Source organism: Phycodurus eques, chromosome 17 (assembly GCF_024500275.1).
Source record: "Phycodurus eques isolate BA_2022a chromosome 17, UOR_Pequ_1.1, whole genome shotgun sequence".
NCBI lineage: Eukaryota > Metazoa > Chordata > Actinopteri > Syngnathiformes > Syngnathidae > Phycodurus > Phycodurus eques.
The window spans coordinates 17,381,563-17,407,208 of record NC_084541.1 but is presented as its reverse complement, the minus strand read 5'-3'; the positions used below and the strand labels follow the sequence as shown (position 1 = coordinate 17,407,208).

Genomic DNA, 25,646 nt, shown 5'->3' with positions numbered 1-25,646 from the left:
CCGGCCTAGTGAGTGACATCACAAGCCGGAGTCGGTTTGGCCGGTTAGTCTTTGTGTGAGCATCTGGCTGTTGAGTGGTGGCCTGCAGCAGTTCCTTGCGAGTGTTCTCAATTCGTATTTGTATGTTGAACTGTTCGTCCTGATCAATCTATGGTTAAAAGTGCATCGGCAACTATTGTGATCGCTCACAACACAAACTCCCCCAAAATTGACCATGCGACAGCTTGTAACTCGAAAAACTCAGAAGTTGGGTTACTCGCAAGTAAAGGCACCACTGTATAACTGCAAACATGTATGGTAAAAGTAGATTCCCACACTGGTGCAGTTTAGCAGGGGTGTTGGGGAATGACTCTTAAAAGCAAGAGTAAAGGTGATGAAATTAGGTCACGTGGAGCGAGAACAAAGCTTGGCTACGGACGAGAAGAAGCCGTGACCCTTACTCGCTTTGGGCTGTTCCCTAAGCGTTTTAAGTTGGGTGTGGAGGTGCTTGAAGACGGCGTCGTCGAAAGATGCCTCGTCGGCCATCACGGCCTCCACCAGTTTACTCGGCGAGCCAAAGTGGGTCATGAGCTTCTTGACTACTGGCGTGATCACCTCCTCGAGGTTATCCATTGTGTCGATGTTGTCTATGTGCTGCGGGCTGATCTCCTCCACGGCCCTGCACGACAGATGCTCCACGACCACCATCAGAGCGTCCGTCTTCAGAGACTTCTTGCATTTCCTAGGCAGGCGCTGGCCGAGCTGCGTGGCCAGCGTGTAGGCTAGGAGGCGAGTCAGCTTCACGTTGAAGGACGCTGTGCGATTGCACACGGAAGAAAGATTGGACAACGGCCCTGGAACGTCTGTGAGCGCCGAGCGCTGGGTGGACACTCGCGTTTGAGGTGGCTGCGACTCGGAAGCTACGGACAAACTCTTTTGGGTTCCCTCGTCTTCGTCTTTGGGAAGCGTCTTCTCGCTCACTCTGTGGGTCTTCGGGAGGTCCTGGTCTTCATCTGTGTTGAGGGCGGTGACGACCAGTTGGTTGATCTCACTGACGGCGCCAGACACTTCGTCGGCGTACGTCTCCTCTCCCTGTGGCTCCGTCTCCATCCAGAGGAGGAGCTGCTGCAGGAACCTCCAGGCCGCATCCTCTGTCATGGCGTACAAGACCTCGGGAGAGAACTTCTGACCACCGTCCCAGTGCTTCTTCCCACGCCGCCCCCACAGCACAGAGTCCATGAATGGCGTGTCAGAGCGGCTAGAGGGCACTTCGTAAACTTCACTCTGACAGGACATGAGGTATTCGTACAGGCGAGAGCTGAGATCTTGGGAGAAGCCCCGCAGCTTCTCGTCCATGTAGCGCTTGAGTTTGGCCTCGCGGGCTTCCGGCTCCATCTGGCCGAGGTCATCGAACATCTTTGCCACCCTGTCTTGGATGGCCTCAAACTCAAACACGGGATTCTGTGATGGCCTGACGTGTAAGGTGCTGGACCTGAAGGCGCCCCCTTTGGCTTCTTTGGGGGACTTTGGTTGATCTGGCCTGAGAGACACCAAACACGCATCTTGGTTCTTGAAGGCACGCTTGAGTCCTCCCAGCATGCGCGCAAACTGCATGCGCGCGAACTTGAAGAAGCGGAACCTGCGCAGTTTGACATGGCCGTCCGGGCTGGCTTTCTCCTGCGACTTGAAGAAATTCTTTACTTTGTTGGAGATGAGCTTTAAGTTGAGATTGAAACGTGTCAGGCGACTTTCCACACGGTCCCCGGAGCCACGAAAGGGCTCCTGGATGATGCTTTTGGTGATGTCGAGTGCAGCCAACAGAGCACTCTCCCTAGCTCCCGGGTCGGTTTGTTGGGTCACTTTCTCCACATCGATCGTGTCGGAGTGTTCACTGATTCTATCATAGTCCACTGATTCGTTCGTTGTGAGTTCGTTGGGTTTCTCGCCCTTACTGGCTCGGGACCACTTTAAGAGGATTCCTCTCACGGCGTCAGTCATGTCACCGGACTTCATGGCGGAGCGGCCGCACAGCACCACACATGGCGTGCGTGCTCGAGCGAACACATGCCTTAAATACTCCACAGCCTTCCGGAAGATGGAGGCCAGGTTGCCCACGCTGGACATGGTGCCGCGAATGAAGAGGGTGGGGTCCGAGGGCCACTCGGCGGTATTCCGGGCCACGGACACGGCTGACGTCACCCGGTGCTTCACCTCGGACTCCACTAGCGTGGTGAGCTCCACTGCACCCTCATACTTCTGCGGCGGCAGATCCAGGGCGGCGGCGAACGTCTCGGTGATGCACTCGCTCAGCTTCGGACTGCACCGGTCGATGGCATTGCTCACCTGTGGTGGTGGGAAGGAACCGAGTACAAGTCGTTACCGTAAGTAGATTTTTCTGGTAGCTCTTGTTTATCTTTAGTACTTCTTTTTCTGATGACTAAACAAAGTAACAAATGCAGAAAGAGGCCTGTTACTTTTTTCGACCTCCGTGGATGACGATACGGTGCAAAAAAAAGATGTAGCTGGAAAGAGGTGTATACATAGACTTAAGGGACTTGTTTGTTGTCTGCTCCTAGAATTTGTGGTTAATATGTTTTTCATATGGTGGCCTCAAAACCAGCAGCTTCTGGCATTCAATAACTTCTGCTTCTCATCCAAAAAACACAAACGGGTATGGTGCATTTTTTCCCCAGTTATCATTAGTTAATTCTGCATTATTTGTTGGTTGTTAGTTCACAACATTAGCAAAACATGTTTTGACAACGAAAGTTAAGGCACTGCTAGCTAGCTCCTAAGAAACATGACATGACGTAATTTTATTTAGTTATTTTTTTTCATTGTGCTAAGTTATCAAATCAAGTATTGTCTGGAATTGATGGTAAAAAAATATTTTTGCATATCAGTCTTTACTTTTTCCACTTCAATTTCACTTAAGTCCAAGAGTTGAATCTGTACTTGTTGTTTTATTAGAGTATTTGTACACAAGGTATCTGTTCTAGTTCATTACAGTGAGTCTTTTTGCCAGCTCTGTTTAAACTTTTTTCTTTTTTTAAACTTTTGTACTTCAGTACATTTCAGACAGCCCTTTTCTTTTACTTAAGTGCAGGAGTTGAAGCCATACTTTCTTTTACACTAGTATCTGTATTTGTACTTGTGACTTGTCCAGAGCGTGCATACGTTTGCCAACACTGTAATCGACAGTAAAAAAAAAAATAAAAAATGTATTTGTGTGCAAGTACATTTCAGATTTTTTTTTTTTTTTTTAAAGAACTTGGGTACAGGAGATGATCTGTAAATTAAATAAATAATATATTTAATTCAATTGAAATTCTTTAATGAAAATTATCTGTATTTCCACTTTTACCAGTATTTTTTTATTTTTTGTACAACTGAACTCTTAAGTATACTTTGGCCAGCTCTGTAATTTACAGTAAAATTCTTTTTTTTATTTTTTTGTACTTAATTACCTTTCTGACTGTTCATTATTATTATTTTTATTTAAGTATAGGTGAGTTGAATCTGTACTTCTACTTTTACCACTTTTTTTTTTTTTTTAAACCCAGTATTTGTTCTTTTCGTACAGGAGTTGAATCCATACTTCTTTGAACAGAGTCGTCTTTTTTTTTTTTTTTTTTTTTTAACCAGCCAGTCTATTTTTGTACGTCAACTTGATTGCATAGCATGAGTACTTTACCCAACTCTAATTGACAGTAACAAAATATTTATAACTTTTGTACTTAAATTACGGACTGGACTGTTTTAGTTTTACATAAATACATGAGTTGAATTCATACTTTTTTCCCCCCCCTAACCCCCTCGTACTCGAGTACAGAGCGTGAGTACTTTTTCCCACCCGCGCTGACCTGAGCCTGAGACGCTTGTCCGCGCAGGTGCTCGCTGATGGCGGGCTGCAGCTGCCGCACCACCTCGGAGGAGATTCTTTGGATCACGTCGCTGATGGTGTCTGCCAGGACGGCCTTGGTTTCCGAGTCGGGGGTCCCGGCCACCAGCAGAGCCCACTGGGCCGACGAGATGAGATTGAAGCGGGACTTGACCAGCTCCAGGATGGCGTCCACCTTGAGTAAACGGTCCGGCTCCATCTCGGGGTTGCTTCGGGCGGCAGGAATGTGACGTCACAGGTTCGGATCCACTACATTTATACTAAGCAGAACCATAAATACGAACTCAGGCATACACTAGTGGTTCTGGCAAATTGCCCCACCGGTGAAGTGCCGGCCTTGATCTTTGTACAAAAGGTGACGTCACCGGCGAGCTCGCAACGTCTGGCTGTGGTCGCTGCATGACCAGCCATGACGTCACAGCTTGTACGACTTTACTTCCTGCGTTGTAGTCCTCTTGTGTGTTTCCTCAACTGCTAAGTTGGAGAAACATGTCAGCTCTCTTTTGAGTGTTGATTGACATCACGCTTTTTATTAAGTACTGTGTGACCGAAATATATATACATATATATATATTTTAAAGTTTTTAAAGTAATCTTTTTTTGCCGGGGTTCAACGCATAACTGTACTCCTAAATGCCAAAGGAATCCAAAAGAGTTCAAAATTTTTGGGGGGAGGGTTTCATAATTACTGTATGTCAGAGCTTTTAATTGGCCCAAAGTGAAGGAGTAATTGGTTTTTTATATCCATAAGTAGGTATGGGCTTCTTTAAACGATACGACTTAATTCATAGCAAATTATCTTGCGGACCCTAATTTAAGAACCACTGTTTTAAAAGGTCTCTCGCTAGTAAGTCAATGAAATAAAATACCTTCCAAAATAAAGTTTTGACTCGATTGTTCTCTCAGTTTGGTGAGAGTCCGTTTCAGATATAAAGTATTACAGTGCATAATACAATAAATTAACTGAGGGGAAAACAATGAGGAAGTAAGACGTTTGCAATCGTAAATGAGTTTACACGAGCCTTTAATTTGAAACGCTCGTACCGGAAAGGTCTCCGTGGAGACACGGTCTAGTTTCCGCTTATATCCCGGAAGTAACCACACAATCGAACCATATCGGCTACTTTACGACCAAGTGAAATCGTTTTCTTCAGCATGTAACCATTTTATTTCGCCCAACGACTGGTTTGACGTGTGACGACCAGAGATGAGCGTCACGTTGGATATACGACTAAAAAGAGCCAACAAAGTTTACCATGAGGGCGTAAGTGGGTCGAACGTGAAGTGATGTTATCATGCTAAGCTAACATCTGTGTTTTGACAGAGGAAAGCGCCACTTTCCCTCTGGTCGCATGTCGTGCGCCATTAGTATCACCCATCACAATGAGAAGAAATAAAGGGAGTTTTATTACAGGAATAAAGTCCTATTATTTTCGAGAATAAAATAAAAGTCAAATTATTTGAGAGAACAAAAGGTGTGATTTTTTTTTTTTTTATGTATTTTTTTTTTTGACATATAGTACTTGTTGTAAATATATGTTCCAGAATAAATTGCATGCTATGTGAATAAAATTGTCATTTTGCAATTCACTTGGATGTAAAAATATGACAATTTTCCACTCGTTAAACTTTTACTCTCGTATATTATGACTATCTGGGGGGGGGGAAATGTACTATTCTTGGAAGATGAGTTTTTATTAAACTAAACTAAATAGGCGTTCAATTGGCATTAAGACGAGTTGGCCACTGGAAAAGTTTCTCCTTTCTGGGGTCCTTGGACCCAAAGATTTTGAGAACACTTGTGCTAGCACTGGAAATGCAAAGTCTCTAGTGAGGTCAATAGTCGTCACAAAAATGAAGCCTTGAGATAATTATGCTCAGTAATCTATGCCACAATAGTAATAGTATCACATATTGTTAGTGTTTGTTGTCTTTTTAAAAACAAATTCTGTTCCTAAAGCCTTTGCATTCCTGCTTATTGGTGTGTTTAGGTGTACCCAATCTATTGAACAGTCCTGTGTTATATCCTTGAATGATTCTTAAGTAACAATTTTATACAGGAAAAGAAAAACCTTGACACTTATTCATTTTATGTGCATTGGCTCCTGTGTGCATTTAATTTTGGATTCAAAATCGGTAATAGATCAGGTTCCATCTCCAGACGTGATACAAGTGGTAACGTGTTTGTCTTCGTGCAGGAGTCGGTGGCCGGCGTCATCGTGCTGGCGTGCAAGGAGGCGATGCAGCATCATGGCATCTTCCTGAGCATGGAGGGTCTGGTCAACCTGCAGCTGAGCTCCAAGAGCGTGGGAGTCTTTGAGGCCTTCTACAATTCCGTCAAGGTAACGAACAATAGAGCAATACATTTTGTCAGTAAAACGGGCTGAAAACCAGATATCAGGGTCTTATCGTGTCATTGGCAGGTTGAAACAGATACACAGAGAGACTGGAAGAGTCACTGGAAGTCGTTTTCCTTGGAAATTTCCATTTCATTTCATTCATAGCAATACATTGAACAGTTTGACGTGTGTTCAAAAGTTTACATTTAAGTCATTACTCAGTCCTCTGTTCAATTCATTGATTGCATTCGACTTCGCTTCCGCAGCCAATCTCGCTGATCAGCTGCAGCGTCGAGGTGGCCAAGGCCGGAAAGATCCCAGGAGGCAAGACCGAGATCCCCTTCGAGTTCCCCCTCAACGCCAAAGGCAACAAAACTCTGTACGAGACCTACCACGGGGTCTTCGTCAACATCCAGGTGAGCGCACGACAGAAATACGTATACCATATTCCATCAAACGGTGGCCATGCAACAGTTAGCTGCAAAGTGTGTCAGTCACTTAAGACAAACTTCCAGTCTGCCTCGTTTTTTGCCGTTTCGCCGCATTTTTCCAAAATAGTCCTCCTTTATTTTGTTGTAAACTCCACTTTTGCTTGACATAAATTATAATAACCGCAAACATTGTTGGTTCCATGCAGTACACTCTCCGCTGTGACTTGAAGCGCTCCCTGTTGGCCAAAGACCTCAGCAGGAACTGCGAGTTCATCGTGCACTGTCAGGTGGGTAAAACAAAAAACACATTTAAAATATACCAATAATTTGACAATACAGTACAGTAAACCCCCGCTATATCGTGGTTCACGCTTCGCGGCCCCGCTATGAAGGTTTTGTGCTAACACTGTCTGCTATTTTGAACTGTTCGTAATTTCTTCCACCTTGTCTAAGGGCCCAGTTCCAGCTGAGGAAAGGCAGACTCAAAGTATGATACAACCACCACCTTCATTGATTTAAAGTAATCAAAGTGAAAATAATAGTAGCATAAGCAACTTTACATATATATCCTACAATAGTTTTGTAAATCATTATTAAATAATTGATTAATGAACTACTAATAACTATAATAATTCTAAATACAACAAAAAATGCAAATTATTTTATTTTTGCACCAATTAATTTTACACATTATAGTCTTTCCAATAAAAACATATATTTGAGCCATTGAGGGGTGAACGGGGAAAAACTCTTTGGTCGGAGACCTTTACTTCAGTTTACAGACTTAAATTCCAATACGTCAACACTCAATATATTAACATGTTCTCTGAATTCTACATTGCACTATTCAACACCATCAACAAGATGACACTGTCAAAAAAATGCTGTGGCTGACACCCACCTCCTGCATTAATTGTGTCACGAAAATGGCAAAAATGCCATCTCTCGCAAAACTACTCCCACAATTTTGTGTTCCTCTGTCTCAATTTTTAGCCACAGAAAGCCAACGTCGGCACCACCCCGGTCATCTTCACCATCACTCCGGAGACCCTGCAGAACATCCGTGAGGTGGCACAAACCTTTGAGTCACTTTCTCTAGCCCTGTTGCTGTCGAAGTCGTACTCATACGTTCGTCATCATCGTCCTCAGCGGAGTTTGCTGCCAAAGTTTCTCATCCGAGGCCACCTGGACAACACCACCTGCGTCATAAGCCAGCCCCTGACCGGTGAGGTGATGGTGGAGAGCGCCGACGTTCCCTTCAAGAGCATTGAGCTGCAGCTGGTTCGAGTGGAGACATGCGGTGAGGACGTCAGCCTCGTTCCTTTATTGTTGTTGCTAGAATTGTATTTTTTGTCAGAAAGGGACATTCACCAAACAATAATTTTTGAACAAAGTGATGGAACAATATTTTCCATAGTCAGCCACATTGTCTCCAACACTCTGAGCTTGTGTTTTCGTATTTTTTCGGCGCAGGGTGCGCCGAAGGCTACGCCCGAGATGCCACAGAGATCCAAAACATCCAGATAGCCGAGGGCGACGTGTGCCGTGGGCTGCCCATCCCCATTTACATGGTATTCCCCAGGCTATTCACATGTCCCACCCTGGAGACCACCAACTTCAAAGTCGGTCAGTAGGTCCTTGAAGTCCACAGAGTAATTAATGTACACGACTACGTGATGTGTTGGGTAATGTTTACAATGTGTCAGACTGCGATGCTACTATTTTTACTTTTGTGACTCAACTATAAAACAAACAAGACCGACAAAGGGCTTTTGATGGCAAAATAATTTATTTACAGAGATATACAGCTATGAAACACACAGTGAGCGACGCCGACTCACTGCATAGCTCACTGTGTCAGGGCCTTTTTTACACGGTGTTCCTCATTTACTCCATTTTATCCTTTGTCAATAGACACGTTCTACTACTTACTGCAACACATTGTCTTTATACCATGCAAACTCTTTCTACCATACAAATACATACTGTGTGAAGTGCCTAAAATTGTCAGACTTCCAATGTGTCGCCATTTCTTTCCCTCACAATCGACATGACAAGCTGAGATTCACTGCCTAATTTTTTCTCTACTTGAAAAGCTGTGCTGATATCAATTCCAAAGCGATGCAATGCCACCATTTACAGGGATCAGTTTGTCATTAGAGAAGTATACGAACATGTTTCACAAACCTCAATTTCACAAACTGGGCGAGACCCTCTTCCACGCCCGCCCGTTGAAAAACGTGTCTGACGTATACATTGGTGGCAGTTGGATTCCAGTTGACGAATATAAACGTCAATGGCAGTGAATGATTAATTAATGAGATAATTGAATAAAAAATGAATACATACATTTTAATGAAACACATTTTTGGAAAAAAATTCTTATTAATGCAACAAATATAACAGGACTCCTGATAATGTAAATGCTCGATGGCCTGCACTTTGTCCCCCACGCCACCTTAATACAATTATGTTCAGATTTTGTATCAATTGTTCCTGTAGACATCTGGGCCAAAATCATCATTCACCATGAGGACCTTTTTTAATAACCATTCACATTATTAAAAGTCAGTGTAAAAATGTTTGTTACTTTCCCACTAGGTGGCGTATCCACTTTAGTATGGGAATACAAAATTTTAAAAAATCCATACCATGTCCGGTGGGATTCATTATGATCATGCACCTGTGCATTTATAGTTACACTGCCATCTTCTAGTTTGTATGATGAGCTAATCTACATTTCTTTCCTCGTAGAGTTTGAAGTCAACATTGTCATCGTGCTTCACGACGCCCACCTGATCACAGAGAACTTCCCTCTGAAGCTGTGCAGGGTCTGAGGAGTTTTGTGTGGATGAATAAAGCAGTTGAGGAATCGAGGTTTGATTCATTTAATTTAAAAAAATGTCTTTGAAAGTGCCCCTTTTCAGGTTTGAATGAAGCATTGAGGTCACTTATAAAGCACAGTATGTACATGTTAGAAAGGTGAACTAGCAACTCCAGTGGAACTGAGGGATTGTTCTCCATGTCTGTCGCTTAGCCTGTCATCTTATTTTGACACATTTGGTTCACAACTCAACCTGAGATGTTGCCATTTGTGAAAGTCGATTGATGTGAAAAACACAATCTGTATTTCTGATGTGATCAGCGACATGGGTAGCAGCACATTATGGATGACAAGAGTGCCCTTAGGCGCACCTCTGGGGGCTTTAAGTTGGACTTCGAGATGTTTCATAACAACATCGTCAAAAGAAGCCTCGTCCACCGTCACGGCCTCCACCAGTTTGTCCGGCGTGCCAAATTCAGCCAGGAGCTTTTTCACCACTGGTATGATGACCTCCTCCAGGTTGGCCAGTGTCTCGATATTGTCCATGTGCCCCGGGCCGATCTCCTTCAAGGCCCTGGACGACAGATGCTGCACGACCAGCATGAGGGCGTCCGGCTTCAGAGACTTTTTGCACTTCCTGGGCAAACGCTGGCCCAGCTGCATGGTCAGCGTGAAGGCCAACACCTCACTCAAGTCCTTCAAGGACAGAGGTTCCGCGTCGGAAGATGCAGAGGTCCTCGTGCGGCTTTCGGGTACGTATGAGGAACATTTTAGGCTGTCGTCTTTTACGACCTCATTTAAAGGTGTTTCTCGAGAGATCTCTTCCTCCGAGTCTTCGCTCGTGTTAAGGGCGGTGACGACCAGCTGGTTGATCTCACCGACGGCGCCGGACACTTCATCGGCGTACGTCTCTCCGTCCTCCGTCTCCATCCAGAGGAGCAGCTGCTGCAGGAACCTCCAGACCACATCCTCCGTCATGGCGTACAAGACCTCGGGAGAGAACTTCTGCCCACCATCCCAGTGCTTTTTCCCCCGCCGCCCCCACAGCACGGAGTCCATAAAAGGCGTGTTGGAGCGGCTGGAGGGCACCTCATACACTTCGCTTTGACAGGACATGACATACTCGTACAGGCGAGAGGTGAGTTCTTGAGAAAAGCCCCGCAGCTTCTCATCCATGTAGCGCTGGATTTTGGCTTGGCGTACTTCCGGTTCCATCTTGCTGAGGTCTTCGAACAACTTTTCGACCATGTCTTGGATGGCCTCGAACTCGAACACAGGATTCTGTGACGGCCTGACGTGTAAGGTGCTGCTCCTGAAGGTGCCTTTGGCATCCCCTCTGGGGGACTTTGGCTGATCCGGTCTGAGGCACACCAGACACCCCTCCTGATTCTTGAAGGCTCGTTTGAGTCGTCCCAACATGCGCGTGAACTGCATGCGCGCGAACTTAAAGAAGCGCAACCTGCGCAGTTTGATGTTGCCGTTCGGACTGGCGTTCACCTGCGACCTAAAGAAATTCTTGACTTTGTTGGAAATGAGCTTCAGGTTGAGGTTGAAGCGTGTCAGTCTTTCCACACGGTCCCCTGAGCTGAGCAAGGGTTCCTGGATGATACTTCTGGTGATGTCGAGCGCGGCCAACTGAGCACTCTGCAAAACCTCTGAATCAGAGTGTTCGCTCACTACCTCCAAGTTCTCCTGGTCGGAGTTTTTGCTCAATTTCTCCACGTCAATGTCATCGGCGATGATGTGGACTTTCTCGCCCTTACTGGCGCGAGACCACTTTAAGAGGATTCCGCTCACTGCATCAGTCATGTCGCCGACTTTCATGGTGGAGCGGCCGCACAGCACCACGCATGGCGTACGTGCCCGAGAGAACACCTGCACTAAATAATCCACAGCTTTCCGGAAGATGGAGGCCAGGTTGCCCACGCTGGACATGGTGCCCCGGATGAAGAGGGTGGGGTCCGACGGCCACTCGGGAGCGTTCCGGGCCACGGACAAGGCTGACGTCACCCGGTGCTTCACCTCTGACTCTACTAGTGTGGTGAGCTCCCCTGCACCCTCATACTTCTGTGGTGGGAGGTCCAGGGCGGCGGCAAACGTCTCGGTGATGCACTCACTCAGCTTCGGACTGTACCGGTCGATGGCATTGCTCACCTACAGCGGTGGAAAGTGGTAGATTTTAATTAGTTTTTAGGTTACCCCTCATATTGTGTCAATGTTGTATGTTTTTATGGGACAATAAAGAAATGACACTTTTCAACAATGTAAAGTAACCAGTGTACAGCTTGTATAACTGTAAATTATCTGTCCCCTTCAAAATAACAGATATTGTCTTAACTGCTGGCAGCAAAAGTGAGCACTCCTGAGTGAGTGTGTAAATTGGGCCCAATTAGCCATTTTCCCTCCCAGATGTCATGTGACTTGTTAGTGATGCAAGGTCCCACGTGTGAATGAGGAGCATGTGTTAAATTTGGTGTTAGCACGCTCTTCAATATCACTCCTAAGAGCGAAGAACAATGAGGATCTGGGAAAAAGAAAAAAAAAAAGATTTTGCTCTACATCATCGGCTTAGATTATAGGAACATTGCCAACACCCTGAGCTGAAGCACGGTGACCAAGACCATATAGCAGTTTACCAGGACAGATTCCACTAAGAACAGGCCGCACCGTGATCCCACCATGTTGAGTGCATGTCCTTAGCGTCAAATCCAGAGATTGTCTTTGGAAAATAGATGCATATACGTTGGACACTGCATCAAATTGGTCTGCATAGCTGTTCTCCCAGAAGGAGAAGGAATGCACAAGAAAGCCCGCAGTTTGCTGAAGACAAGATTACTGGAACTAGGCCGCAGGGCGATATTCAAACATGATACAGTACCGACCCCACACACTTCCGACAAAGAATCTGAGGGTAAACGTGATAAACTGCCTTCAGACCTAAACCCTATTGAGCATCTTTGGGGCATCCTGAATCGGAAGGCGGTGGAGCATAAGGTCATCCGCCAGCGCTGCGATGTCACTCTATGCCTAAGAGGGTTAAGGCAGTGCTGAAAAATAATGGTGTCAAAACAAAATATTGACGCTTTGGGCACAACTTGGACATTTTCACTGGAGGGTGTAACTCACTTTTGTTGGCAGCTGTTTAGACATTAAGGGCGAGTTTGCAATATTTATTCAAACTCAGTATGACCTCGCAACCCACCAGTCTTTTTTTTTCTGTATTTATATCAGAATATAGCGTATGAGTACTTTTTCCCACCAGTTCTGACCTGAGCCTGAGACGCTTGACCACGCAGGTGCTCGCTGACGGCGGGCAGCAGGTGCCTCACCACATTGGAGGAGATCCTCTGAATCATGTCGCCGATGGTGTCGGCAATGATGGCCTTGGTCTCCGAGTCGGGGGTTCCCGCCACCAGCAGCGCCCACTGGGCTGCGGAGATCTGCTCGAAGCTGGCTTTCACCAGCTCGAGGATGACTTCCTTGGGGAAACATTCAGCCTCCATCTCTTGATGGCTGGGAAGCGATTTCACGGGTTTGACGACGTCATCGATTTTGACAACGCCAGACGACCGATGACTGAAAAGTCAAAATCTCGGTGGAAATGTGGTTTGTGGGAAGGATAAAGTTCTGTTGAAACTCAAAAGTTCCTCATTTAATGTGACCGAGTCTCCAAAGTGAATTCTGAAGGGAGGGGAAAAAACAGAAAATCACTTATGCTGAATATAACCATAATTACTGTGCTAATCTCATTTTACATTGAATTGATTTTTAAATATGCACTTCTTGAGCTTGACCCCTGTTAAAGTAACTTAGTCTCAGTCTCCTTTACCGCTTATCCTCACTAGGGTCGTGGGCTGCGAGAGCCTATCCCAGCTATCTTCGGGCTGGAGGCGGGGTACACCCTGAACCGGTTGCCAGCCAATAGCAGGGCACACACAGAAACAAACAACCATTCGCGCTCACATTCACACCTACGGGCAATTTAGAGTCTTCAATCAACCTATCACGCATGTTTTCGGGATGTGGGAAGAAACCAGAGTGCCCGGAGAAAACCCACCCAGGCACGGGGAGAACATACAAACTCCAGACAGGCGGGGCCGGGATTTGAACCCCAGTCATCAGAACTGTGAGGCAGATGTGCTAACCAGTCGGCCACCGTGCCAGCAACTAAGAAACAAGACTTTTGAAGGCAAAGAAATTGATATATTTTTTTATCAGGGCCCTAATCTCAACCCAATAGAGTTTGTTTTTTTACTTTCAGAATGCATAAATTGAAAGTAACATGACACACAAACAAGCAGCAGGTGAAGATCCTTCATCGCAAAGCATGAGCAGAGCCAGTGTGCTAAGATCAGAAATCCTTAGCTTCTGCCTTAGCGCATTGGCTCCACAGGTTGCTATTTACAAGTTGGCGTACCAACTGTTAACATGTTAGCAATTCTCATTAGAAATAGTAACCAAATACATGGCAAGATGTGAAATTCTTATTGCTTTTCCACAGCACTTTGGCTCCTTCTGTTAGTATATGTTATCATATCAACTGGTCGCATGTTAGCATTTCTTTAATTGTCATTATATGCCGTCACACTTTCTCTACTCATCTTGCTATGTCAGCATACCAACTGTTAGCATTGAATTAGTACCTGAATACGGCAAGATGTAAAAGTCTTAGTGATCTACCTTCGCACTTTGGCTCAGAATGTTGCTCATGTTACCATGTGACATGTTAGCATTTTAACAGTTCTTAGAAATAGTACCGAAATACAGGGTGGGAAGTCAAATTCTTATAGATCTACCTTAGTTCTTTGGCTATGCTGGTTGCTCTCTACATGGTAACGTTTTAGAAAATGTAATCAGTACAATGATTCAGCATTTATTTATTTTTACAATTGTTAACCTTCACATTTCAACAGCATTTCAGGTCACTCCAAATGTGAAAAATAATACTGGTGCATTGTCTGCAGCTTCACATTTATGCAACGCTGCTCGATAGTTGCAAAGTCTATTGGATTGTGAATTGTATGTGCTCGCAATGTAATGTTTCACTCACCTGTGTAGCCGATAAACACAGCAAGCGCTCTTTACAGCATTGTAAGTATTGAAATAGATGACAAATAGAATGTTTGTGTGACTCTTTTCCAGAAGCGGAGTAACAAGAGGACCACAACACAGGAGATAAAGTCGCGCACTCACGTTCACAGTGTGACGTCACGGCGAATGACAGGCGACTACAGGCAGACGTCACGCTCTCACTCATGACGTCATCTGTTGTACAAAGATGAAGGCAGACGCTTCACGTGTATGTTCATTTTAGTGGTCCCGGAGCTGTGACGTCACATTCCAGCTGACCGGAGCGGCCGCTCGAGGTGGAGGCGGAAAGTTTTATAGAATTAAGGTGAACCCCATTAAGCAGCTCGTAAAATAATAATAATAATTCTTTAACCCCATCTCATCTTTATTGGAACGCTCGAAGACCACATGAGACTTTTAATGGGGGGGGGGGGGGGGACAGACAGACTGCAGATATGACGCAACACTTCCTGTTTATCATCCATGGGGTTGCGCCATTGGACGTGAAGCGCAAACACAAGGACAGCCAAAATAACCCGAGGTGGACTTTTTATACGCATACACAATATATTATGTCTGTCAAAAGATGAGCCGTGCTTTGGAGGCGTGAGTGTTTATAGCAAATAGAGTTGCAAATGTTTGCACAACAGGAGTTTGAGGTCCACAACAAAAGGGAAGAGAAAAAGTAAGATAAACCTTTTCCTGGTCACTGCCTTAAAACTCATCACATTTCACTCTGGTACATATTACATTTCAATTTTAATATATAGAGACAAAAACATTGGCAAAACATTAGCATGTACAATGTAGACCTGCTGAGACACTGAAGGTTGGATTTGACCTTCAGTGTCAACTCGGAGCTACTCAGCATAGTGACAAAATCCATATTTTTTTATTGAAAATAATTGACAACTAAAAGTGTATCTGTCTATGGAAATGCGACTACATCCCTTTTATCATAAGTCTTCTTTCTGCTACATGCTAAGACAGACCACAAGCACTTTTTGATTTTCTCTTTTTCATTCTGCTACACGCTATGCTAAGCTAGGTACCTAGTGTTTTAGCTTAGCATTTAACACAAGCCTCGCTGGGTAACTTCTTGTCTGTTACCAGTTAGCTTGTTTTCTTCTCAATGACATTGCGTATATTACCAGGTAGCTTGTTTCCCCTTTTCATTCTGCTACATGCTATGCTAAGTTAGGCAACCTGTGTTTTAGCCTAGCATTTAGCATACCACCATTACAGGTTAACTTTGTCGTTTACCGGTTAGCTTTTGGTTTTACTTTTTTCCAGCTTGCTTGTTGTTTACCCCTTTTTTCAGCTACTTGCTGTTCTTGACGCCCAATTTTATATTTTCATCTTTATAAAATTTATTTTTCAATCGCAAAATATCATGCTCCCCAACCATTTTGAATGTGCCAAAAAGTCCCAAACAAGACTGTAACATGATCCCGAGTCCAAAAGTGACTAATCGTGTAGCATTCACTAGCTAGTCTTTCTTGTAGTCATCCTCCAACTTTAGCTTCTCCGCGTTGTCGAGGAAGGCGGCGTCGTTGCTGACCTGCACCTTGTTGAAGAAGTTAAAGTCTGCCACGTATCTCCCGCCGGCCGTGCTGAAGATCACCGGCTTGAATTCGTACCCCCACAGGATCTCGTTGGGTATGTAAGACGTCCTGCTTTGGCACGTGGCCGCCGTGGACTCCATGGTGGCGTTGAGCGTCACCAGCAGCTCCATGTCCCAGCTGCGCAGATTTTCCGCGCTCAGTCCGGCCAACGGACTGTGCTCGTCCAGGATGTGGTAGAAAGTGAGCGGCAGGATGAGGAATGAGCACTCTCTGCTGGAGTCCATGAAGAAATCCACTGAGGTCTGGTGGACTTGGGTCTTCTCGCCCTCTTGGGTGACGTTGGTGTGGAGGAGCTTGCCGGTGAGCTGGCACTGGATGAGCAGACTCTTCCGCATGTTGGCGACTCGAACCATGAGGCATAGTTGGCCTTGTCGGCGGCAAACCACGGCACACTGGCTGAACTTGATGGTCTCTGCTCGCTTCTTGGGCCGCGCCAACTTGGCCAAGAAGGCCCCCGTGACGAAGATCTCAGCCAGGCCGGTGATGACCAGTTGGGCCACCAGTGTAAAGATGGCCAAAGGGCAGTCCTCAGTGATGTAGCGAAAGCCGTACCCGATGGTGGTCTGGGACTCTAGGGAGAAGAGGAAGGCGCCTGTGAAGGTTTTGACGTTCTCCAGGCAGGGTGTGTGGTTAGAACTGAGGTTGGCCTCGAAGTCTCCATTGCCCAAGCTGATTAAGTAGAAGAATACGCCGAAGAGGAACCATGTCAGGATGAAGGTGGAGGCAAAGAGGGTGAGCTTGTAGCGCCATTTTATGTCCACCACAGTGGTCCAGATGTCGTGCAGGTACAGCTTGACCATGCCCTCCACATTGTCGATGCGCACGTTGTTGTGGCCGTCTTTGGACACGATGCGTCGACGGACCTCCGCCTTTTTCACCACCATCCTGCAGTGGGTTTAGACACGCCTCCTAGGGTTGACAACGAACTGAGGAAAAAAACAACACAAAAACTGTTAGGAAGCACTGACTTATTTCGACTCGTAGCTCCACTCAAGTCCTGAGGCTAGCATGTTTCAAACGGTCAAAACAAACTGAGAATATGACATTAAGCGATGTCGATGTCGATCACGCACGTTCGAAAACTTGCTGTCAAAATAAATCAAGATGATGGAATTTATGCTGTTCAGCCTGTTGCAGTTCCACTAAGTCCGTTAGGTGTCTATAGGGCATCGGAAACTTGACTGTCAAAACAACATTTCTGCAGTTCAACTTAAGTCCTCTAGTTGTCGTAGCAAATTACAGTTCTGATGGTCAAAACAAATCAAGAAGTCAACTTTTCTGCAGTGCCACGTGTCTGAAAATGTTCAACTGTCAAAACAAATCAAGGTGACAACGTTCGCGCTGTTCAGCTTGTTGCAGTACCACTTAATTCGCATAGGTTTCGGTAGCATGCATTTCAAGCTGTTGTCGACTCAAAACAAATCAAGACGACACCGCTTATGCTATTACCTCGTTGTGGCTCCAACTGTGTTCCGTCGGCGTTAGTAACGCGTATTTCAAAATGTTACCACCTGTCAAACAAATCAAGCAGACTTGTCACCTGTGGAACTGAACTAAAAAGTGAAAAAGCATCAAGCTGACAGTATGGCGTTAGCATACACATAATTATGCACTGTAAATAATTAGGCGATAAGCTACTGTAGAGTTTGACCTGAGGAAATAGTCAATTAGTTCCAGCTCTAATAGCTTACAGTTAAACATTCAACTGTAGCTACCAGCAAGTGAAAAGCTTGTCTCCTTTTTTTCACTTTATAGTATTTACAATTTACATTTTTTTTTTCATTATAACAATGCTAAACCATTTAAATAAAAATGCATTGACTGAATGTAATTTAAAAAAGCAGTAAAGTAATCATTAAGATTTGTTTTAGTTTAATTATATCAAGCTTATTTTGCTGTAGAAACGAATCAAGAAAACAATGTTTAGCTTAATATATTTACAATACTGTTGAGTGAATTCTTTCTCACGGAAAAACCTTAACAATTTTTGTGTTTTTTTGTTGTTGGGGTGGCTGGAACGGATTACTTTCATCTTTCATCATTGAAATAAACAATGATGAAAGATGACTTGAGAAACAAATGTCTTCAGTTATGAGCTTGGTCGCAGAAGGAATTAACCTTGTATCTCAGGGCTGCACTCTAACTAAATGTAATTTAAATTTAAAAATGCAAATAACCATTATCCTAATGTGAAACCAGTACAAATTGTTTTTAAATACAAATTTCAAGATGACTTCCTACCCCCTTTGGCTCGTTGCGATTTGGTTCAGTTTGAAATTGTCAGTTTGAAATTGTTAAAAATCAAGACGTTTAACTGTAAAAAATTACAATTGAATGTTTTTGTAACACGAAACCAGGAGATTTTTTTTTTAACATTTTGAAATCATTGTCCTCTATGTATAATAAAGCTAATCAACTATAATATGGTTTTCTTTCCAATTTATATTTTAGTTATCTCGAATTGTACGCCACATGTGGTCCATTGCTATAAAACAAATCGCAGAGTAGTCACTATAATGCTTAAAAAGGACATTATTAGGTACCGCCTCTGTCAAAGATTGCAGTTTGAGGTTGAAAGTTAACTTGAGTGAAGCATTGCAGGAGAACATTGATTGCGACGTTTGTGATGAATTTGTGGTGTCGCTCACCTTCTGAACAGGTCTTCTTCTCTGGTTCCACCTTTATGCAATGACGATTAGAACGTCCACAGACCTCCACTCTTGGCATCGTCGTCCTCGTATAGGAACTTCTTTCTCCTCCTTTTGTCCCGCCTCGCCGGGTGAACTTTAGCACACTGTGGAAAAGATCCAGTAATTTTCCTTTTCTGCCTCACTTCTTATGTACCTGTGCACCAGGACTTTGTTTTACGCTTGTTGTCGTTTTAAACACTCGCCCAGATTTACAAAAATCCTACTCTGAAGGTCACCAAGGAACTGTTAAATAGTGGGCCCCACTATAAAACATTTTTTAAAAAATCAATTGTTAAAGGTTTTTTATGGTTAACGCCACATGATGCGGCTTTTTCGGCAATACAACAAGGGGTGATAAAATACACAGGACTTTGTGTGAATTAAGCAGCAGGATTTCAGCAGTGTCCCAATTCTTTTGTCACCGTTGTCACTTCTTATCAAAGGCATTTTTCAGCTAATGTTTTCCTACTTTCTATGACAGTAATATTAAAATGTGATTGACTACAATTAATTTAAGATTTTATCATGGTGACAGTTTGACCCCAAGATGCAAATAGTGGGGGATATACAAAAAATGGAAACGAAAAACAGATAGTATTCAACCTGTCAATCCCATGTGGAAAAAAAATTCACTTGGTCATCCTACTTGATGACCTTGAATGGCGAGCTTTGTTATTAACTGCATTGTCATTGGCTACATTCCTTCAGGTTATGTACGTGTGTGTGTGTGTGTGTGTGTGTGTGTGTTATGCAAAGGTTTGACACCGACCTATTTCCTGGTTGCTTATCAGAGTCACATGAACATTGTGCTCTCTAATAAACAGTGAAACCATCACAAAATATCTTAAAAAAACAAGACTGACAATTTTATATTAACACCCTTTAGACATATACCCTGTAACACGTTTGAATGAAGTGAATTTTTATTTGGCAAACTTACACGTTTTATCTGAATGAACTAAGAAAGCACAATGTTCAGAGATATTACTCAAGAAGTTAGATCCTGGACAGGTCGCCAGCCACTGACAGGCGACCATTCACAACTATGCATGACTTAGTCTTCAATTAAGATCACTTGCATGTCTTTGGCTGTGAGGCAGACATGCAAACCACCAATCCATCGCCCTGCCTAGATATTAATACTTGCATGTTAATTGAACTATTTTAGTCTTTTAATACATTTGTATTCAATGTCCTTTACGTAGAAAGATACTGTGTTATGCAAAAGAATCACTTCCGAAGTACACTTCACTTGCATTTTACTTTGAAGGTCAATACATTTTGCATGTCATCTTTAAGAACCGTTATGAAAATGGAAACCAATTTCATCAAATACCTGCCCAAAAAATAAGTACTTAGTCTTTTGATACTTTCCTGTGTCATTTCCAGTTAAAAAGATTTAGATTCAACAAGTAAATATTTGCCCAGGTTTTGAATAATATACAGTATACAAAGCAACTGAAAATAAACGAAATAATGGACACCAAACATGGCAAAATACATTCAGCCTTATTGAAAAAGTGAATTGTCGCCCTCGGCTGGCCATTTGTGAGATTGCACATGGAGTTTGTTGGCGAGTCCGCAGGTGTGAGGGTGTCACTGAGGTTGGGTGTTGGCCGTGGTGGCTCTGACGATTCCTCGCAGCACCTTGTAGTTGGCCAGGGGCTGGTTCTCCTTGGGGGGGTAGCAGGGTCCCAGCTCTGTGGCGTAGGCGTACGGGAAGCGCAGCACCCAGAGGCCGTCGGGCGGCAACGCCAAGTCCGTCTGCTCTGGGTGAAAAACGGGGCACGGTGGCGGACCGGGCTGCACCTGTAAGAATCCAGAAACTGTGATTTTATATCAAAATGAAAAGCTTACATTTCCAAATCTGGGGAATTTTTTTTTTACTTTTACCACAGAAAAATAAACCACGCATCTCCAAATTTGGGGATTTGAAAAAAAACATTTTATGTCCTTCCATCCATCCATTTTCCAAAGCGCTTATTCTCACTTGGGTCGCGGGTGTTCTGGTGCCTATCTCAGATTACTTTTATATATATATATAAAAAAAAAAAAAAAATCTCCCAATCTTTTTGTTTTTTTGGACCTCAATATAAAAAGTAGTCCATGTATCTCAGAATTTCGTTAATGTTTCTAAATAAAAAAAGCATGCATCTCCATTTTATTTGGAGCGATGCTATTTTCAAAATATTGGATAAAAATGCATTGGGAGGTACTGCATTTGATTTTTAAATAGTTAAATAATATTAAAAATCTAATTTGGAGATACAAGATTGTTTTCCTGCATAAATTTAATATACATTTTTAGCCCTAAAATCTTAAATTACCCCCCCCCCCCAGAAAAAAAAAATATTTTTTTTAAAATGGCTAATATTTTTTTAAAGGTAAAATTAAAAAAATTGTAAAATGCATAGTCTATAATTTATTGAAAAAGAAAATCACAAAATGGAGATTTGAATTTTATTTTTATATACAAATTTGGACCCTTGTGAGGATAAGCGGTACAGAAATTTTTTATTTTTTCAAATAGAAATCGTAACGTTACAAAACACAGAGACGAGTACTTTTTATTTTTCCATCTTTAAATTTTTGTGGGGTTGGGTGAGATGTGCTTTTTATTTATATAAAATTTATTTTTAAAAAACTCAGGCTTTTTTAAGATTATCATTTTTTTTTTTAAAGAAGAGAAGTGCTTAAAAACAATTGGAGATGCATGCCTGTTATCGGAGGTGTGGTGACCGTTTACCTGAGGGGTGAGGGTCACTTCAAGCGGGGCTTCGGGCACCACGATAAAAAGTCGCATGAGCTGAGCGAAGTGTGGCTTGACTCCTCGTCCCTGCGAGGGCGACGGGATGTGGAGCGGCATGTCGCCATTGAGCACCCTGGCGGCGGGCTCCTTGGCGCCGCCCGGCCCCAGCACCTTGACGATCTTGTCGGGCCCCGAGCTGATGAAGCGCCGCCCTCGGCCGTCCTCGTACTCGAAGCCCACGTAGGCCCGCGCCGTGTCGTCCCGCCGCCGGCTCCTCCCCAGGCAGCCGGCGCCGCCTCGCTTCCCCGCCGGCATCTTGTTGGGGGCCGGCCATGAGGACGCGCCCCCGTCCAGAGTCTCCGCCGGGTCGTCCTCCGAACGGGTGCGGATCACTAAGTCCCACGGGAGCAAGAAGGAGGCGCCGGGGAGGAAGCCCGGCTGTTCCAGACCCGTGTGGCAGTTGTATGACTTGGCCGGGCCCAGTTTGACCAGGGACCAGCTGGAAAATTTGGGCAGGAGGCCCTTGGGGCAGCCCGAGTGCATCATTCCCGGGAGGTACTCCACGGTGGAGGGTTGGCGATCGGCCAGGCTGGGTCGCTTTTGTTGCACGCGGCCGTCGGCGGCCGAGTCGCCGTCCCCGTAAGGACCCGAGCTGTCGGTGGACTGGCCCAGACTGAGGGCCAGGCTCAGGGTGGTGTCGCCGGGCGTGTGGCTGTGCGCCGCGCTGGCCTCCTTCAGCCTGTCGGCCTCGGCCTCGGCCTCGCCCTCGCACGCGGGGCGCTGTGCCTGGTTGCTGGCCGGGGCAGGGTCGGGAGTACTTGGCTGGAAGATCGGGAAGTTGATCCGGTCCAGCTTTGCACAGCATTTCTCCTCCAGGACCTGACAAGGGACAACAGTGGAAGGGGCCAGGGCTAAGATGTGGACTTTTTTTTTTTTTCGTAAAAAAAATTATTCCATCTGCAACATTTCTGTTAAAAAAACATGTTTTACTACATATCAAAATAATATGTTCCTCCAAATTTGAATTTCTAAAAGAAAATTAAAATACAATACAAAATAAAAGAACAAATGTTAAAGCGCACATTTCTAAATTTGACTATTTAAAAAAACATTTAAAAATGTGTTTTTCTATAAAAAAAAAGATGGCGCTCCAAATGTTTCATTTTTCTATAAATGTTTTTAGTCACAAAATTTGAAGACATTTAAAAAAAAAAATAATACAAAAATTAGAGAAACTTTTTTTTTTTTAATCCAAAAAATAAAGAAAATGTACAAAATTGAGGTTTATGTTCCCCCTAACAATTAAAAACATTGGCAAATACATGCTTTTTATATGTTTATTAATGTTTAGTTTTATCTAAAAATAAAATATAACACCATAGGAGATATGTGCTTTTTGTTGGACAGTGACCATACTGTATGTGATATCTCGCGTGAACGATTCCTCACCTGGTAAAAGTCGTAGTTTGCTGCCTGTACGTCAAAAGGGTCCTCGCGGGGGGCCTGCTTCCTTCCGCAGTTGCAGGAGCTGGTGGAGCGCCCCCTGCTGTTGTGGTTCAGAATGGGCGGGTTGTGATCCACGTCTGTTTTCTCTCCTAGCAAAAAATCACAAATTGGATTAATCAGGCACATTCACAAACTAGGTCTGTGGCCATCAAATGGTTTTAGAATCGATTATTCTACCGATTATTCCATCCATCAATCGGATAAAAACTGAATTTGCATCTGCACCTTTCGTCACACCCACACCAAAATGTAAAAAGTTCTTCCCTGGCAAACGTACTCCTGTTAGCACCTCTTAGCGAACTAAAACAAATAGGGAAAATATTTGCGCTTACCTGGCTGCGGCAGTAGGTGAAACTTGTGAACGCAGTGCTGGTCGGAGAGGCTGCGCTCCTCGCACAGCTGGTGCCCGTTGCTCCAGAACTTGTAGCAGTCCTCGTGGAGCTGCAAGGCGTAGCGCTGGAAGGCCACGCCGCGCGCGTGCTGGCTGTACACGCGCAAGCGCCTGCGCCAGCTGGTTCTTGTGCACGGCCGTAGTGTAGTTGTGCGGCAGGTTGGCCTGGTACGCGCTGTGGGCCAGCGGCAGCGCCTTCTGGCACCGGTTCTCCGAGAACTTGGCGTCGGCGTCCAGGAAGCCGTCCAGCACCTTGAGTTGGACCTGGACCTTGGCCGCCAGCTCCGCGACGTCCTCCTCGGCGGCGCCCACCAGTGCCTGGTAGAGCTTCAGCGCCACCTGTGGCAGTGTTGAGCAACAGCGGTGTTACTAGTTTAACTACAGCAAGGTCTAGGGAAGTTATATTTCATTTTAGTTGTAAAAGTTATAGGTCACAATAATGGTGGATTTTTTATTTTTGAAGAAAAAAAGTCTACACAGGGTGTGTAGACTTTTAATAACTGACCTGTGCCCACTTGGAGTAGGACGGCAGCTCAAAGTGGCAAGGCTGAGGATTCCGCCCCACGCTGTCGTCGAAGCCTTTTTTGGTCAACACCAGCTCCACGTGCTGCCACAGGAACTCCTTCAAGCTGCAGTCGGCCGTCGCAGCCCCCGCCGAAGTCGGGGGAAACTGCTCCGCCGCGGCCTGCCGGGCCAAGCGCCGCGTCTGCTGATAGCGGCGCGGCCCGGACACCAGCGCGCCGGAGTCGTGCTCGCACAGGACGCAGTTGGAGCGCAGCTGGCCCAGCAGGGCGCCCACGGGGTCCTCGTCGGAGGCGGGCACCACGTAGACGAAGGCCTGGTTGGCGGGCACGGTGAACAGGCAGTTGCTGCTCTGGTTGGTCAGCACGCGACTTTTGCGGAAGATGCGATAGATTTGGTCCTCCAGAGCGTGCTGCAGGCGCCTCCGGGGCGAGTGCTTCTTGGGTTTGTCTGGGTGGACGCCCAATTCGGTTCCGTTGGGGACCTGCAGAGGAACCGACAGAGACGGTGGTAAAAAAAAAATAATAATAATAATAAATCATTGTAGACATTTACCTCAACAAAACATCCACATACTGCTGAATTTGAATTAATATGATTTTATTATAACCTAATGTGTGTGTAATGTAACTAAGTGGTGGACCTTGAGAGTTACGCTCATCTGGAAGACGAAGAGGAGCCGAGGCGAGCACGGCCGACAGTTCACCTTCCACTCCTTGGACACCGGGCAGTCCTTGACGGCCGCCCGGATGAGGGGCAGCGCCTTCTGCCTCAGGGCGTCCAAGGAACGGAAGAGCCGGTCGTAGGTGACGTCGAACGTGTGGTTGGGGTGGACGAGCAGCAGGACGTGACACACCGAGAACAAGTAGAGCAAGCGGAGGCAGTGTTGCCGCTCCAGCCCCTTCCAGAAGTCGTGGGCGTCGGCGTGGCCGCTACCGGCGCTCGGGGACCGGCAGGCTCGCAGCAGCTGGCGGCCGTCGCACACGGAGGAGAGCAGCAGGTACAAGACGCGGTTGTCCGGGTTGTACAGCGCCTGGATGCCGTCGCCGCCGCCCTCCTCGTCGGCCCCGCCGAACGCGGAGAAGACGTGTTTGTCCGCCAGGGTGTTGACGAGAGACTCCTTGAGGGCGCCGAGCTGCATGTTGCTTTTGCCGAAGATGCCCACCACGCACAGGCCGTCGTCCCGGTGCTCGGCGTCCTCCGAGACGGCCGCTCGGAGAAGGGCCTCCATGCTCACAGGGGCGGCCATGATGGCTTCTTTCATCTTGGATTTAAAAAAGAAGAAGCGGTACGGAAAATGGATGGCTGAATAATGAGGGGGAATCAAAATAGCGACGCACCAACGCTTACTTCAGCGTTCTTGGAGTAAAATGTCCGGCTACATACAAAACGTACAAATAATCTCTTCCTACACGCGGGCTCTCCACCGTACTTTTTTTACAATACATTCAGGCGTATAAAATTAGCAAACATCAGTAATATGTTATGAACAAGCGTAGAGATTTTGAGTGTCTTAATTTGTAAGAAAATAAGTAAAATAAAAAATAAAAATACCATACAAATAAATGTTAATTATTATTAATGTAAATTATTCATTTAAAGTTTTTCTTTAAATATGA

The 25,646-nt window shown here is 45.1% G+C and overlaps 4 protein-coding genes across 6 annotated transcripts; 1 reads left to right on the top strand and 3 right to left on the bottom strand.

The window, feature by feature from the left end:
• Positions 1-4,968: 4,968 nt before the first annotated feature.
• Positions 4,969-9,523, top strand: vps26c (VPS26 endosomal protein sorting factor C). Its single transcript, XM_061701794.1, has 8 exons — positions 4,969-5,144; positions 6,079-6,222; positions 6,486-6,635; positions 6,857-6,937; positions 7,644-7,718; positions 7,800-7,950; positions 8,124-8,276; positions 9,405-9,523. The coding sequence occupies exons 1-8, from the start codon at positions 5,088-5,090 to the stop codon at positions 9,485-9,487; spliced, it is 894 nt and encodes a 297-aa protein (XP_061557778.1). The 5' UTR covers positions 4,969-5,087; the 3' UTR covers positions 9,488-9,523.
• LOC133415620 (uncharacterized) lies at positions 8,435-15,185 on the bottom strand. 2 transcript variants are annotated; one of them, XM_061701789.1, is made up of 3 exons: positions 14,525-15,185; positions 12,744-13,155; positions 8,435-11,628 (listed from the first exon to the last, which is right to left on the bottom strand). In XM_061701789.1, exons 2-3 carry the CDS (start codon positions 12,975-12,977, stop codon positions 9,697-9,699), a joined length of 2,166 nt encoding a protein of 721 aa, XP_061557773.1. In that variant the 5' UTR covers positions 12,978-13,155; positions 14,525-15,185; the 3' UTR covers positions 8,435-9,696. The 2 variants fall into 2 exon arrangements, with proteins under 2 accessions (XP_061557773.1, XP_061557774.1); XM_061701790.1 differs by having other exon boundaries at positions 14,668-15,185.
• A 99-nt stretch (positions 15,186-15,284) lies between these two features.
• Positions 15,285-18,950, bottom strand: kcnj15 (potassium inwardly rectifying channel subfamily J member 15). Of its 2 annotated transcripts, XM_061701791.1 has the most exons (3): positions 18,818-18,950; positions 17,619-17,680; positions 15,285-17,095 (listed from the first exon to the last, which is right to left on the bottom strand). In XM_061701791.1, the coding sequence occupies exon 3, from the start codon at positions 17,051-17,053 to the stop codon at positions 16,034-16,036; it is 1,020 nt and encodes a 339-aa protein (XP_061557775.1). In that variant the 5' UTR covers positions 17,054-17,095; positions 17,619-17,680; positions 18,818-18,950; the 3' UTR covers positions 15,285-16,033. The 2 variants fall into 2 exon arrangements, with proteins under 2 accessions (XP_061557775.1, XP_061557776.1); XM_061701792.1 differs by lacking the exon at positions 17,619-17,680.
• A 794-nt stretch (positions 18,951-19,744) lies between these two features.
• smg8 (SMG8 nonsense mediated mRNA decay factor) lies at positions 19,745-25,378 on the bottom strand. Its single transcript, XM_061701788.1, is given in 7 exon segments — positions 19,745-20,668; positions 21,606-22,487; positions 23,058-23,203; positions 23,447-23,612; positions 23,614-23,844; positions 24,011-24,511; positions 24,671-25,378. Coding segments are annotated over 7 exon segments (2,760 nt in total). The 5' UTR covers positions 25,292-25,378; the 3' UTR covers positions 19,745-20,455.
• Positions 25,379-25,646: the final 268 nt, after the last annotated feature.

Excerpts from the sequence above, each read along its gene's own strand:
- vps26c (XM_061701794.1), top strand. The coding sequence starts at position 5,088 with ATGAGCGTCACGTTGGATATACGACTAAAAAGAGCCAACAAAGTTTAC. Across the intron at positions 5,145-6,078 it reads ACAAAGTTTACCATGAGGGC|GAGTCGGTGGCCGGCGTCAT; the intron begins GTAAGTGGGTCG and ends GTCTTCGTGCAG. Across the intron at positions 6,938-7,643 it reads AGTTCATCGTGCACTGTCAG|CCACAGAAAGCCAACGTCGG; the intron begins GTGGGTAAAACA and ends CTCAATTTTTAG.
- LOC133415620 (XM_061701789.1), bottom strand. The coding sequence starts at position 12,977 with ATGGAGGCTGAATGTTTCCCCAAGGAAGTCATCCTCGAGCTGGTGAAA. Across the intron at positions 11,629-12,743 it reads GTCAAGCGTCTCAGGCTCAG|GTGAGCAATGCCATCGACCG; the intron begins GTCAGAACTGGT and ends CCACCGCTGTAG.
- kcnj15 (XM_061701791.1), bottom strand. The coding sequence starts at position 17,053 with ATGGTGGTGAAAAAGGCGGAGGTCCGTCGACGCATCGTGTCCAAAGAC.